Here is a 17,113-nt window from a genome sequence, read left to right on the forward strand (position 1 = left end):
CTTAGTCCCAAAATTCATGTTAAAACTCTTATTATTATTTATGACGCCGCTATTGCTGTAACTCTATTGAATATGTCTTGATATTTACATGTAACATGTTTATTTCTTTTCTTAAATAAAGAAATAAAGCATTTGGTGCTAGGGACTTCTAATCAGAAGCAGATCTCCATTCCTCAAAATTCCCTCATTTGTTTATTCTCTAAAATTCAGGAATGCTTAAAAGACTCCATTCCAAAGACTCAAGAATATCTATGAACACCTCTCCATGAAAGATACGTGTCGATTGGAGCAGAAGATTCACACACAAACTCGTATTTATTCAAAATTGTTATATATATATACAGTATATATATATACACACATAATGCATTTTTCCCCCTTTTTCACCCGACTGTTAACACGTCCAATTGCCCGATTGCGTCATGCTTCCTCTCCACCAATGCTAATCCCTGCTCTGATTGAGGAGAACGAAGCTAACCCACACCCCCTCCGACACGTGGGCAGCAGCCGTATGCATTTTGTCACCTACACTTTGACGAGTGCAATGCGGATCAGCCCTGTGTATGGAGAGACACACCCTGACAGCACTTTTTTGCCCGTCTCTGTCTCTATCCGGCTTAATATCCCACCCCTATTTGAACAACAGGCCAGATACGATGTATTTGAGATTCCAGCTCTGGTGTTCTATCGTGTGTTTTTACCGCTGCGCCACCTGAGCGGCAAAATTCTGTGTTTTTAATTTGGGGAAGAAAAATCAAACCATTAAATTTTTCTGACCATTTTAGAATCCTGACAGGACAGAATGACCACTGCTTTTTGCTTCATAACTTGTAGTGAACTTCATCAGCAGGATTTAAAGATAAAAAACCTAAATTTTAATGTTAATGCTAATAACAAGTAAATGCTAAAGCATTAGTCAGCCAAAGGCCAAGACAAAATGATGAGATGAACAATAGACAGAATGTGAGAAAATGACTGAAACCAAGTGGTGAAAAGAAATTAACAACAGTACACAGTCAGCAAGATGACAGAGAGAACCCTGGGTAAAATTTCCTGTACCAAACCACAAGTTTCTAATGAAATGTATTTAGTGCTGGTTTAAATAGTGGTTTCCTGTGCATATCAGACCTATTTTACTTCTGTCATATTTAAAGATATGTATTCATGTTGTGGTTATGTGCTAAATGAAATGATATACAGTACTAAGCTAATGAGATGATTTGAGAAGTCGTTTACCTTCTTAACATGTGTAGGTTAAAAAGCTGGTGTTTTAATGAGTGACTGGGATTTTTTAAGATTTTTAAATAAAAACTACTACACAGTGTATAAGCTGCTAATAGAACACCCTGCTAATAGATAAAAACTTTCATATTAAACAGTACGTCAAAATTGTACACATCATATGGAAATTACAGTGACTATGGTCTGGCATTACCTTAAACCTGGTTAGTGCTTGGTTAGAATGATTTTAAATGCACTTTTAAAAAGGCCCAGGGCATTTGTTGTTTATAAGAATAGTAGGATACATTTAGTTGTCTGTAAAACTGGACAGAGAGTAAACAGCCAGCAGTAAAAGTGGAGTTAAATAAAGTCAAATATACTTAGTTCGTAACAGGGTGGGCTGGTACAACAGAGACCCAAGTTGCAGAGCAGGGAAAGAAAAAAAATGGATAAAGAAAATAACTACTAATGGAGGGTAAAAGCCCTCGGGGACCTATAACTGCAGTCAGCTAACCAGCTACTCGATCCAGCAATGAGCTAAGACAGGAGTCGAGATCCCGAATGCTTCTTCCCAAAACCATAACAGATAGGGAAAAACAGCTAAAGTGAGGATTCGACTCAAGCTTTAATACGAGTAATGGCTTCCCAACACGGAAGCAGCAGACAACTAAGAAGCGCGAATGGAAAGAGTACTCTTCTAAATAAGGCAAGGGAGCGTACACCGGCCAGAGTTATGCTCTGGGTTTCCTTAAATAGGTAATTCACAGGTTCTGCGAGCATTAATCAGCTCTGTGGCTCCTGGGAAATGTAGTTCATTTGGAGTTGTAACGGGCCAATCAACGCTTCCTGGATCTATCTATTCACCCGTTACAAATTTAACTCAACAAACTTAATACTTTTCCTCAAAAAGGTCCCATAATATTGACTTAAAAGAGTAAAGTTCCCAAATTTTCCTAAATAAACCCACCTGCAGTGGAGATCAGAAGGGAGGCAAGATTCCCACAATCATGTTTATCTGCTATTTTTGGCCTGTAGAGGGGGCATGGAGGTACGGATGGTAAACCACTTCTTTATTCATCCGAAAATATCAATGTAAAGAAACATCAGGATGCCAGTATAATGCCAGAGGACACTCAATTTGTCACTGGGGAAGACCTGAGGATGTATGACGTGGCTAGGTTAAAGTCTTTTGGATGCCTGGTTGGTAAGGTTAATAGCAGGAAAATAGTAGTCAAAGTAGTGGACACCTTTTGACTACTTGGATCAATCAGTAATAGCCAAAGATCCAACAGTCAGAAGATATAACAAGACTTAAGAAACTCTAGTCTTCATGAGAAGGATGTTGATATAAAGACTTTTGAGAGTCTCTTGGACAGCAAAAAATGACAACAGAAGAATTTTTTTAATATATATATATATATATATAGTTTATGCATTTTCTCCCCTTTTTCTCCTTTTTAGCGCGTCCAATTGCCCGATTGAGTCATGCTTCCTCTCCACCAATGCCGATCCACGCTCTGATTGAGGAGAACAAAGCTAACCCATGCCCCCTCCAACACATGGGCTGCAGCCATATGCATTTTGTCACATTGCATTATTTATGAGAGAGTCCCTATACGGCCTAATATTCCACCCCTATCTGAACAACAGGCCAATTGTCGTTCATGTGGCCGCTTAGCCCAGCCGATGTATACGATGTATTCGAGATCCCATCTCTGGTGTTCGCCGTGTGTTTTACCGCTGCGCCACCTGAGTGGCCTAAACAGATGGATTCTTGACCATGTGTCCAAGTCGAACTTAACCTCTCGTATATATATAAAGTTTAAACCAGGCCTAAGGTTGAGCTTAGTCTACTTCAGTGGTTTTAACACTATGGTAATCCAAAATATATATCCAAAAAATATACATAAAAACAGATATATAATGGAATTACAATACACAACCATGGTCTTTGTGCTACTAAGAATGAACAGGGGTGAATTCTGGACATATTTTCACTAAAGAAATAAAAGTGTTACGAGTACCAGCTAAATGAAAGATAACAGAGTGCTGGTTTCACTCGCAACACTTTCTGAATTAACCCCTTTCAAGCAAGCTGCTAAAAGCTCTAAGATGGAGTTAAGGGGTCCAGGGGTAGGGGCAATGGTGGGGCTATAAGCACAGATAGCTCATGATGACATTGCTTTATTAACTATATCAAAACCAGATGCTAACCTCATTTAATAAGTAATAAAAGTTATCCGCAAATTAGCATTTTCATACTACATTATAATTTACACTAATTACATTTAAATGAGGTTACGTCTGTAGGTCATTCTTATAACCTCTATAACTAACAGATTCATGTCAACACACTCACACTCTGCCATTCAGTCTCTCTTACAGCATTTAGTAAGAGCATTGTAATTTGCTTCAAAAACACAAACACACTCTTACACTCGGTGATACACACTTACGACATATTGTCTGGCCTCAAAAGCATAAGTTGGCCGGCCAAGTGTCCTCTTCATCAGCTCTTTATTATAGTAAAGGTACTGTGGAGACTGCAGCAGTAAACATTTCCTCATTAACCCAACACACACAAAAATATACAAACACCCACGCCCACACACATAAACTTATACATTACTCGATAATTGAAGTAAAGCCATTTTCTTGACCGTGAGAAAAGCTGCACAATTACACCAGACAGACAATATGAAAACTAGCTGATTCTAAATTATTCACTTTGTGTGAAGTCATATACTCTAAATCTCTAAATTCTCCAAGTCCATTATTTATCAAATAAAGTCATATACTTTAAATCTGAACTTCTAGTATTCTATTATCTATCAAATTAAAGTTCTATACTCTGAATCCAAACTTCTAGTATTCTATTATCTATTAAATTAAAGTTCTATACTCTAAATCTCAAAATTCTCTAAATCCATTATTTATCAAATTAAGTCATATACTCTAAATCTGAACTTCTATTATTCCATTATTTATAAACTTAAATGTTAAGATCTATTATTCCATTATTCATCAAATTAAAGTCCTGTACTCTAAATCTGAACTTCTATTATTTCATTATTTATCAAATTAAAGTCCTATACTCTAAATCTGAACTTCTATTATTTCATTATTTATCAAATTAAAGTACAATACTCTAAATCTAAACCTCTCTTATTCCATTATACACTGATCAGCCATAACATTAAAACCACCTCGTTTCTACACTCACTGTCCATTTTATCAGCTCTACTTATCATATAGAAGCACTTTGTAGTTCTACAATTACTGACTGTAGTCCATCTGTTTCTCTACATACTTTGTTAGACCATTTTCATGCTGTTCTTCAATGGTCAGGACCCCCACAGGATCACTACTGCACTGCAGTAACACTGATGGTGTGTTAGTGTGTGTTGTGCTGGTATGAGTGGATCAGACACAGCAGCGCTGACGGAGTTTTTAAACACCTCACTGTCACTGCTGGACTGAGAACAGTCATAACGAACAGGGCATAACGAGGACTACAGAATGACGCACGACTTCAGTGGTCTATAGAAGTCTCTGAAACGGTACTAAGTGGATGAAACATAATTTCTGTAAAGAATTTCCTTAACTGTCTGTATATCCTACTTATAGGATGTATACACATACACTATATGGCCAAAAGTATGTTAACACCCGTGCTTTTTAATGAACAGATGTGTTTCAGTCAGATTCAATGCAAACAGGTGTTTAAAAAAAGTAAGACATCATTGGAACTTCTGCAAAGTGCTGTAGTCAAAACTCTTGTGAACACTTTGGGGAGCAACTGGAACATCAATTGCAAACCAGACCGTATTGTCCAATATCAATGCCTGACCTCACAACATGGTCTTTTGATGGAATGAGCACAAATTCCTAAAATCTTGTGGAGAATAGTGCACTAATAGGGGGGTTCAAACTTCACATTAATGCCAGTGGTTTCGGAATGTCCAACAAGCTCATCATCGGGTAAACATAGTCTTGGCCATAAAGTGTTCAATTGTTAACTTGTTTTTAATAACAATATAGCCAGGACCAACACACACACACACACACACACACACGCACACGCACACGCACACGCACACACACACACACACACACACATATATATATATATATATATACTTACAAGTATCCACAAATACACAGATAAAAACATACATTCTGTACATAATTAACTGAGACACTGCTTGTTGACAAAGGTTCTTCATCTGCAGTGCAAACAAAGTGCTTCTGAAGCTTTAGGATAGAGAATCTCAACATGTAAATGCATAAATGACTGCAGCCAGATACAGGAATATTTTTTTAAGAAGATTTTTTTAAGCGCATACAAATCCAGACTGAGGCTACAGTTCTGCCCCAGTTTTACTATGATAACTACCTCAATCATATTGCCAAAACAACACTAGAGTGGCTCAGAGAAAGCTCAGACAAAGCCCAACAGCCTGATGGCCATCCAAGCTGAGAAGCTTGAAAGGATCTGCCATGAAAAATGGAATTAACTGCCTACATCCAGATGTGCAGAGGTTGTAGATGTATCCAAGAACATGTGCTTCCACAAAATATTGAATAATAGGTTTGAATACTTCTTTCACTTTTTTTAATTACTTTTTAAAAACTCTAAAAACTTGTTTTTACTCTGTCATTATGTACACAGATGGGTACAAGTGTAGATTGATGGGTAAAAATGGCAATTGTATTAAATCAAAATCAAACCAAATACAGTTTGAAAAAAGTCAAGAGGGTCTTAATACTGCGTGTCCATTGTATATACTGTATAGGGCAGGCCAATACGTCGAGTGCTTTAGGCGGGCTGAGGCGTAGCTATTAACAAACCGCAAATTAAAGAAACAGTGGCCACATTTCATGTCAATCACGTTGACCTGTTTTGATCTACCAGCGTGCACTGTGCGATTGACTGGTAGATCACGCCTCATTCAAACAGGTCAACATGATTGACATTAAATGTGGCCACTGTTTCTTTAATTTGCAGTTTGTTACCATAGCTACGCCTCAGCCCGCCTAAAGCACTGTTAATCTAGAAAGTTTTCATTCATCAGTAGCCAGTTTGTGCTTTTCCTTTTGTAACCTACATTGTGAAGATGAGTGCACAACCAAGCACAAAGAAACCAAAAATGGCTTGATTTGGACAAGAACACTGCAAAGAGGATTCGTTCATACGTGGAAGAAGCAGACAGAGAAATTTTAACCTACAATCTGACAATCATATGAAATCAAGGGGCTCAGCTGAACAATTTTGAAACTTACTGGCTAAGGAAAAATATCCAAACATAAAATAATGTGCCACATATTTGACAGCATTTTTGGATCAACCTTCCTGTGTGAATCAGCCTTTTCCCACATTAAAATAATTAAGTCTAAATATCGGTTCACCCTTACTGATTAACACTTGGAAGCCTGCCTGAGAATTGGCATCAGCAGCGATTGTCCAGACTACATAAACCTGGCTGACACCATTCAGTTCAAATCATCAGAATAAGATTAGTGTGATTTTTCAGTCGCTTGCCCAGTAATGCTGGTGTCAAAAAAGTGTCAAAGCTTTGTTGAAAAATAATAAGGGTGCCGCTCAGGTGGCGCAGCGGTAAAAAAGTACGCTAGCACACCAGAGTTAGGGTTTCGAACACATCATATCGAATCTTAGCTTTGCCTTTCTGACTGGGCGGCATTAACAACGATTGGCTGTTGTTCATAGGGGTAAAAAAGTCGGATCATAGGTCCTCATAACTGGTGCAACTGCTGCCCCTGCTGGCTGACAGATGGCGCCTGCACAGGGCTGAGGAATAATGCTAATGGGGGTGTGGCCCTCCGTACACAGTGCCCGTCGGTGAAGGAACTTGACTCGTGCAGGTGAAAAATGCAGTCTGTACTGACTGTATGGGGGGGGTTGTATGTCAGTTGAGAGGCGTCCTCAGTCAGCGTTGAAGGGTCGAATCAGTATAGAGGATGCAATCAGGGTAATTGGACACGACTAGATTGTGGGGGGGGGAGAAAAAATTGGGGGAAAAAAGTGGGAAAAATAGAAAATAAATAAATAAATAATAATAATGAGGCCAACCCTAAAAAGTAGACTGAAATAGTAGATCTCAAGCCACAAAAGTATGGGCACCCCTGGTATAGGGTTTTTACCACCTACAGCCTCAGAAGCACCTTGTAAACATTAATATAAATATTCGTATATCCATAAATTCGTACATCTATATACACCCATTACACAGAAAACATCCTGGACCCCCACTGATATTACCAATAGGTTTTTAATGGAACTACACAATGAAACAACTGTTACTCCCCAAAGGATACTATAAACATGTATAATCTATACAATACAAATATATAAACGTACATATGACACACAAGTTCTATCCTTAAACACTACAGATAAAAAACAAACAAAACATAAAGCATAAAGCTATGATGGGTAGATGAAAGCACTATTTAAAATGACTTTATTAACATTTACATTGTTTTGTCCCACTGTTTTACCCTAGAATGTTATTTTCCGTCAACCTTTCAGTTTTATTGTGCAGCTCACATTCAGGGCCTCATTGTGACATGTTTTTTTCAAACACCCAACTGCGTGACCCTGTCTCATGTGCCTCATGTGTGGGGGATTTGCACGTGAAGAGAAGGGAAGCAATACCTAAAGAACATCGGTCTTACAACATAGCTCATATTAAAGGGGTAGTGCAAAGCAGCACACTTCCTTTTTCTAGAATCCTCACTTCCTGTTTGATAACAAGCACAGAATAAGATCACAGCTAACTGTTTCACTATCTTTGCTTTTCGTGAAAACATATTTTCTCAAAAAACCCTTGCAATTGAGTTCATTTAGTGCATTTGTAGAAATGTGTATTTAATAATATACTCTGAGTCAATAGACACAAAAGGCTGCGTTTGAAGTAAGGAGGGCTAGACAGTATATCATGCTTTGGGCGCCAGCACAAGCGGAGAGAGGGGGGTGGGTAGGTAATACATAGGGCACAGCGTGTTCCACTGTACATTTAGAGCTCTCTGTAGAATTAAAACTCTGGCCGAAGTGGTCAGTAGCTACACGTGACTCTCACATGTGTTTTGCAAGGTGCATGGGTAGCTAGCATGAACAGAGAACTCAGATACAGTTGCAATCAGAAATATTCAACCTCCTCACTTTGGTCATGTGTATATACACTGATCAGCCATAACATTAAAACCACCTCCTTGTTTCTACACTGACTGTCCATTTTATCAGCTCCACTTACCACATAGAAGCACTTTGTAATTCTACAAGTACTGACTGTAGTCCATCTGTTTCTCTACATACTTTTTTAGCCTGCTTTCACCCTGTTCTTCAATGGTCAGGACCCCCACAGGACCACCACAGAGCAGGTATTATTTAGGTGGTGGATCATTCTCAGCACTGCAGTGACACTGACATGGTGGTGGTGTGTAAGTGTGTGTTGTGCTGGTGTAAGTGGATCAGACACAGCAATGCTGATTGAGCTTTTAAACACCTCACGGTCACTGCTGGACTGAAAGTAGTACACCAACCAAAAATATCCAGCCAACAGCGCCCCGTGGGCAGCATTCTGTGACCACTGATGAAGGTCTAGAAGATGACCAACTCAAACAGCAGCAATAGATGAATGATCGTCTCTGACTTTACATCTACAAGGTGGACCAACCAGGTAGGAGTGTCTAATAGAGTGAGTGGACAGTGAGTGGACACGGTATTTAAAAACTCCAGCAGTTCTGCCGTGTCTGATTCACTCATACCAGCACAACACACACTAACACACCACCACCATGTCAGAGTCACTGCAGTGCTGAGAATAATTCACCACCCAAATAATATCTACTCTGTAGTGGTCCTGGGAGAGTCCTGACCATTGAGGAACAGCATAAAAGGGAGTAACAGAGAAACAGATGGACTACAGTCAGTAATTGAACTACAAAGTGCTCCTATATGGTAAGTGGAGCTGATAAAAGCTTTTCGCCTTTCTCCACTTGGGGCAGTAGTAGCCTAGTGGGTAGTGCTTTAGGCTATCAGTCGGAAGATTGTTGGTTAAAATCCAGGCTTTGCTATGTAGCCACTTTTGGGCCATTCAGCAACAGTAAAACCCTTAACCCTGTCTGTTCCAGGGGCGCCGTACAATGGCTAACCCTGCGTCCTGACCCCAGTTTCCGAACAAGCTGTGGTATGTGGAAAAGAATTTCATTATACTGTACACGTGTCCATGTATAAAAAAAAAAAAAAAGCATTCTTCCAGACAAACCGCAGATCCAACTGGCCAAACAGTTCCAGTTTTCATTTGTCATTTTAAAGAACTGTGTCCCAGAACTCTGCAGGCCTTTCCAGTTGACCCGTTCTGTGCTTACTGGTTGAAAGTGGTGTGCATTGTTAAGTCCACCAATAAACTCTTTGGCTGATAAGTAATCTTCTTATGGTTGCCACTGACACTGTCCACGCCTACGTCAGGTCATCCTGGAAGTCCTTTGAAGTTCTGCTGAGATTGGCTTTGGGGTAAAATTGTGGACTTTATCCTGCTGCGCCATGAGTTTGAAACTTCTGGAAAATACTTCCAACTCTGTCTTCAGGAATGTTTAACACACCTTGAACACTTGAATTTCTGGGTGGTGTTTACATAGCACATCACAGCTGAAGCGAATTAAGGGTCGTTATTGAGTTCCCAATGGTTTAATCATGTTGTAACTCTAGGGCCATACAGACTAGCAGTAGAATAAGATCAGCAGTATCATGTAGGGCAGCGGTGTCCAAACTTTTTCCAAGAAGGGCCAGATTTGATAATGTGAAAGTGCCTGAGGGCCAACAGTCCCTGATAACATTACTTTAAATGATAAAATATGCATATAAATACGCTGTTATTTAATCATTTTATTTTCACACAGCAAACAACAAAGTAACCAAATGTAAGCATTCAGATGAACAAATCAGAACATACAGAACAGATTTCTAACAGTAATTTAAAACTTTCAGAACTGCGATCTGGATTTTAGTAGGCAGGGCAGGTTTGGTTCGAGAGCAGTGGTTGACACGCGTAAAATGTCACATAAGTGGGAATCACTTTAAAACGATTATCGCGAAAACAGGTTAACGTGGCTTCATGTACTAAAAGAACAATACGCCACTCAGGTGGCGCAGCGGTAAAACACACGCTGTTCACCAGAGCTGAGATCTCAAATACATCGGATTGAATCTCGGCTCTGCCTTGTCAGCTGAGGCTGAGTGGCTACATGAACAACGATTGGCCTGTTGTGGCCTAGTGCGATTACGACCTTTGCTGGATGGTTGGTGGCGCCTGCATGAAGATGGGGAAGGAGTGCGGTAGAGGGTGTGGCCCTCCGTGCACAGCGCTGTACCACACGTCAAGTGTAGGTGATAAGATGTTCGATTGCTGTGCACATGTCGGAGGGGGCATGGAGCAGCCTCATCCTCCCCATTCTGGAGCAGGGACGAGCATTAGTGAGAGGATGATTGTAGAAATTGGATGTGAAAGAAAAAAAAAACACAGAAAGAGTTTCTCTAAATTATTACTGGTCATGTTTTCTCTTCCTCTGAAAATCTTAGGTTGTTGTTTTAGTATAATACTTCACATTAAATTTTGTTCACGTTAAGCGTTGTTCATACGACCCGAGTCTCCTTTTTAGAGAGGACTTGCATGTTGAATTTGTATGATTTTTTTCTGTTTGATTGTGCTGGCGGGCCACAAATCGTGATCCGCATTATTGATTTGGCACAGTTTTTACACCGGATGCCCTTCCTGACACAACCCTCCCTATTTATCTGGGCTTGGGACCGGCACTGCAATGCACTGGCTTATGCATCCTAGCGACTAGTTACCTATAGGACAATTCGGTGTCTCCAATTAACCTGGCTGCATGTTTTTGGAAGGAGGAAACCGGAGCACCCGGAGGGGACCCACGCAGACACGGGGAGAACATGCAAACTCCACACAGAAAGGACCCGGACCGCCCCACCTGGGGAACAAACGCAGGACCTTCTTGCTGTGAGGCGACAGTGCTACCCACTAAGCCACCGTGCCACCCCCTCAGCAAAATAAATAAATACATAAAATACGTCAAGCAAAGATGGCTATGTACCTAGAGGTCATAAAATCCTTGTTGATCCATGTCAGGTGTGCAAATTTGTCACATTAGGAAGGGGGAGTAAAGAAGTCATATAAGAGTTCAAATTTTACTGCATTCCCTCATGTCTTTGTTTCCAGATACCCATAATTCTAAGTAATAAGAAAAACATGGGTAGAAAGTCTTTTAAAACCCCCACTAGCTGAATTTCCAAATCGCAAGGGTTCTCATCTATTTTTGGCTCATAACTCCAATTCAAGGGTGAACAGCACCATAAAAATGAAAGAAAGCTAACAAAACTTGTGGATTATTAATGCTAAAAGATCTTTAAAAAACAATTATATTAAATAACATTCTTGTAACATTGTTGCAACTTTAAAGATAAGTTCCTATTCCAGCATTTTAATTTTTAAATATTACACAAATTGGATTGAGCTACCAAGAACTCCATATTTCCAGCTTTGTAAAATAAAAATATACTGTGACCCCATATCAGACAATTCTATTCTTCTATGGTCAGAATTCCAAGACTGAAAACTGTGACCCTATAACATAACAGCTACCAATCTTGAAAATGCAAGCTAGCATACTTTCTAAACTTCCTAAACACATAAAACCATTTACTAGCACCATTAAACCTGCGAAACAGGCCGATGAAGGTCACTCACTGCCCCTTCATTCTGTATGTAGGCTCACAGACTCCCTTGACTAGTGTCACATAGATGAATAAGGCAAAGAAGAACTTGGCTATGACACAATCAGATCATCAGTATTTGCACAGTATTTATCCTCAAAGTTGATGTGTTAGGAGCAGGAAAAAGGAGTGTAAGGATTTGAGAGAGTTTGACAAGGGCCAAATTGTGATGGCTAGACAACTGAGTCAGAGCATCTCCAAAACTGCAGCTCTTGTGTTCCCGGTCTGCAGTGGTCAGTATCTATCAAAAGTGGTCCAAGGAAGGAACAGTGGTAAACCAGCGACAGGGTTATGGGTGGCCAAAGCTTATTGATGCACGTGGTTTTGCTAAGGCTGGCCCGTGTGGTCCCATCCAACAGACAAGCTACTGTAGCTCAAATTGCTGAAGAAGTTAATGGTTTCAGAATTCATAGTACATCACAGTTGCAGGGCTGTTTTGCCAGCAAAAAGGGGACCATCACAATATCAGGAAGGTGGTCATAATGTTATGCATAGTCTGTGTTTACTAAACAGCCAAAAGTATGTAGACACCTGACCATAAGCTTGTTAGACATCCTATTTCAGTACTATGTTGCCCTAAACACTTCTGTTCAGTTAATTTGTGGCGTCACGCACTGCTGAGATTGGAAAGCCTGGCTCACAATTGACATTGCAATTAATCACAGAGGTGTTCGATGTAGTTAAGGTCAGGGCTTTGTGTAGACCACTGGGGTTCCTCCACACAATACTCATCAATTTATGTCATTATGTGCATTGATCTCCCGGTTTTGACCTGTGTAGGTTTTGTGTTTTTGAATATGAATTTGTTTTTCATTAAATCAATACATTCAATAACAACATACAGTGGTACCTTGTAACTCAACGTCCCCTAAACTCAAAATCTTTGAAACTCCCTTCGTGGAGAAATGTGTACCCTTAAAGTCAACGTTTCCCTTAAACTCAACGTGTTCAGTTTCTTAAAAAAAATAATTTCTTTAATTTCAAATTAACAATAAGCAGCCACTTTGTTCAGCGCTTGGCTTGAGCAATGCAGTAAAACGTTGTATGAGACAAATCTGCATTTGTGTGGAATAACAGTCAAATTTACTCTGAAAGCTCCACATGTATCTGTGTTTAGCTGGATTTTTCTCCTGTTTCACTTTTAAACTTGTGCTATAGCTCAGGGTTCTGAGAAATTGTGAGAATCAGCTTTTTGGCCGCCCATTACCCTGTCGCCGGTTTACCACTGTTCCTTCCATGGACCACTTTTGATAGATACTGACCACTGCAGACCGGGAACACCTCACAAGAGCTGCAGTTTTGTTGATGCTCTGACCCAGTTATCTAGCCATCACAATTTGGCCCTTGTCAAACTCGTTCAAATCCTTTGAGGTTAAAATGTTCACTTGATGCCTAATATATCCCACCCACTAACAGGTGCCGTGATGATGAGATAATCAGTGTTATTCACTTCACCTGTCAGTGGTCATAACGTTATGCCTGGTCAGTGTATATATATATATATATATATATATATATATATATACAGTGTATCACAAAAGTGAGTACACCCCTCACATTTCTGCAAATATTTCATTATATCTTTTCATGGGACAACACTATAGACATGAAACTTGGATATAACTTAGAGTAGTCAGTGTACAGCTTGTATAGCAGTGTAGATTTACTGTCTTCTGAAAATAACTCAACACACAGCCATTAATGTCTAAATAGCTGGCAACATAAGTGAGTACACCCCACAGTGAACATGTCCAAATTGTGCCCAAATGTGTCGTTGTCCCTCCCTGGTGTCATGTGTCAAGGTCCCAGGTGTAAATGGGGAGCAGGGCTGTTAAATTTGGTGTTTTGGGTACAATTCTCTCATACTGGCCACTGGATATTCAACATGGCACCTCATGGCAAAGAACTCTCTGAGGATGTGAGAAATAGAATTGTTGCTCTCCACAAAGATGGCCTGGGCTATAAGAAGATTGCTAACACCCTGAAACTGAGCTACAGCATGGTGGCCAAGGTCATACAGCGGTTTTCCAGGACAGGTTCCACTCAGAACAGGCTTCGCCAGGGTCGACCAAAGAAGTTGAGTCCACGTGTTCGGCGTCATATCCAGAGGTTGGCTTTAAAAAATAGACACATGAGTGCTGCCAGCATTGCTGCAGAGGTTGAAGACGTGGGAGGTCAGCCTGTCAGTGCTCAGACCATACGCCGCACACTGCATCAACTCGGTCTGCATGGTCGTCATCCCAGAAGGAAGCTGACGCACAAGAAAGCCCGCAAACAGTTTGCTGAAGACAAGCAGTCCAAGAACATGGATTACTGGAATGCCCTGTGGTCTGACGAGACCAAGATAAACTTGTTTGGCTCAGATGGTGTCCAGCATGTGTGGCGGCGCCCTGGTGAGAAGTACCAAGACAACTGTATCTTGCCTACAGTCAAGCATGGTGGTGGTAGCATCATGGTCTTGGGCTGCATGAGTGTTGCTGGCACTGGGGAGCTGCAGTTCATTGAGGGAAACATGAATTCCAACATGTACTGTGACATTCTGAAACAGAGCATGATCCCCTCCCTTCGAAAACTGGGCCTCATGGCAGTTTTCCAACAGGATAACGACCCCAAACACAACCTCCAAGATGACAACTGCCTTGCTGAGGAAGCTGAAGGTAAAGGTGATGGACTAAACCCAATTGAGCACCTGTGGCGCATCCTCAAGTGGAAGGTGGAGGAGTTCAAGGTGTCTAACATCCACCAGCTCCGTGATGTCATCATGGAGGAGTGGAAGAGGATTCCAGTAGCAACCTGTGCAGCTCTGGTGAATTCCATGCCCAAGAGGGTTAAGGCAGTGCTGGATAATAATGGTGGTCACACAAAATATTGACACTTTGGGCACAATTTGGACATGTTCACTGTGGGGTGTACTCACTTATGTTGCCAGCTATTTAGACATTAATGGCTGTGTGTTGAGTTATTTTCAGAAGACAGTAAATCTACACTGCTATACAAGCTGTACACTGACTACTCTAAGTTATATCCAAGTTTTATTTCTATAGTGTTGTCCCATGAAAAGATATAATGAAATATTTGCAGAAATGTGAGGGGTGTACTCACTTTTGTGATACACTGTATATATATACAGTATATATATATATATATATATATATATATATACAGTATATATATATATATATATATATATATATATATATATATATATATATAGGAGGTGCAGATGTCTTCCTTTACAGGCTTTGCTGTTGGTCCCTATAGTTACATATGTGTTGCATAGTTTTAAAAAAAAGACATAACTTCTAAATTTAAATTATACATTTTAATGAGGAACAAAAACTTGCTTTAGGGCTACTAGGTGGTGCAGCGTTAAAACGTGCTAGCACAGCAGAGCTGATCGGCTCGTCCATGGGTTGGATGCTGGAGGGGATTTTACATAACTGATGCAATTACAACCTCTGCTGATTGATCGATGGCATCTGCACCGAGAAGGGGGATAACGGAGATCAGTGCGTGACTCTCCGTACGTGAAAATAAGCGCCATGTGAACTCGCCCCATGCAGCTGAACAGAAGCGGTCTGCTACTGCACACATGTCGGACGGGTGTGTTAGTCAATGCTTTCTGCAATAGGGAGTGGAGATTAGCAGCAGTACAGATGAAGCAAAACGCAGTAGAGTAAAATGAATTCAAAACTTTGCGTTGCACTAATCAACACTCAGGTTGGATTACTAACCCGATTGCACCAGATTTTAGGCACAGTTAGGCTACATTTTGCAAAGCATTACATGAATAAAATAGATGCTCGTGGCAAAACGCAAGTGCACTACTCTTCCTTTTACATACACAAAAAAGGAAGGACTGCAAAAGTTAAAAAATAGATGGATATATTGGTAATGAACTAAGTATTAGAAACTGGTTTTGAATATGATGTCTCACTCCTCACAAAACGAGGTGTAAATTTCATCTATCAGAATGGGGTCATACATTCATTGATTGATTTACTGTCTGTTTTACCATCGCTTTATCCTATTCAAGGTCGCTGTGGGTCCAATTCACTGGGCAAAAAGGAGGAAACACACCGGACAGGTCGCCAGTCTATCACAGGGCAAACATACACATACACACACACCAGGGGCAATTGTAGTAGCTCCAATAACCCAACTGCATGTCTTTGGACTGTTGTAGGAAACCAGAGCAACTGGTGGAAACCCACAATAACATGGGGAGAACATACAGCTCCACTCAGATCGCTGGGAATTGAACCCAGGACCTTCTTGCTGTGAGGCGACAGTGCTAGGGTGTTACATGTTCTTGAATAAAATTAATTAATCCTTCCTTCTTTAAACTAGACAGCTACCTCAAACACTAAACTTCAATTATTTAAGACTCCCATTGAAATGTACAAGGAGGCCACTCAGGTGGCGCAAAGGTAAAACACACGCCAGCACACATATTCGAGATACGATGTATTCAAGATCCCAGCTCCACAATCCGGCTGGGCTGAGCGGCCACATGAACAATGAATGGCCTGTTGTTCAGATAGGTGTGAGGTAGTAGTAAGCCGTATAGGGTCTCCTCATAACTGATGCTGATTGATGGCGCTGATTGATCAGGGTGTGTCTCTCTGTACACAGGGCTGATCTGCATTAGCACTCGCCTAGTGCAGGTGAAAAAATGCATACGGCTGCTGCCCACGTGTCAGAGAGGGCGTGGGTTAGCTTCGTTCACCTCAGATCAGAGCAGGGAACGGCATTAGTGAAGAGGAAGCGTGATGTGGATTCTTACTGTTTTTTAGTTTGTTTTAAGCTGATTTAGGACAGAGCCTGATAGTTTTCTCGTGACCGTGTCTCGTTATTTAGAGAAACTGTTCGAATAGTTAGACAAGTATTTGCATTTCAAATTTACTTTATATGTTTATAGTTAAAATAAAAGTTTGAACGATTAATTAAGGTGTGGCCGTTGCTCTTTGATGGATCAAGTAGTCTGGATACCAGTGGAACACGAGTCTTCGCATCATCTCAAAACTTTTAAGAACTTAGAATACACAAGAAACGAAAGACAATTTTCTAAGAGCAATA

At 40.5% G+C, this 17,113-nt stretch overlaps 1 protein-coding gene across 2 annotated transcripts in view; it reads right to left on the reverse strand.

Annotated features, from left to right (window-relative positions):
- The window catches only part of LOC134330175 (formin-binding protein 1), a 173,276-nt gene that overhangs the window by 17,546 nt on the left and 138,617 nt on the right, over positions 1–17,113 (reverse strand). Inside the window, exon 11 of one of the 2 annotated variants that reach the window (XM_063011187.1) lies at positions 3,678–3,764. The exons of the other annotated variant lie outside the window; for it this stretch is intronic. Coding sequence (XP_062867257.1) covers positions 3,678–3,764 — 87 coding nt within the window. The remainder of the gene's footprint in view (positions 1–3,677; positions 3,765–17,113) is intronic. 2 annotated transcript variants of the gene reach the window in all.

This window comes from Trichomycterus rosablanca, chromosome 16 (genome assembly GCF_030014385.1).
Source record: "Trichomycterus rosablanca isolate fTriRos1 chromosome 16, fTriRos1.hap1, whole genome shotgun sequence".
Taxonomy (NCBI): domain Eukaryota; kingdom Metazoa; phylum Chordata; class Actinopteri; order Siluriformes; family Trichomycteridae; genus Trichomycterus; species Trichomycterus rosablanca.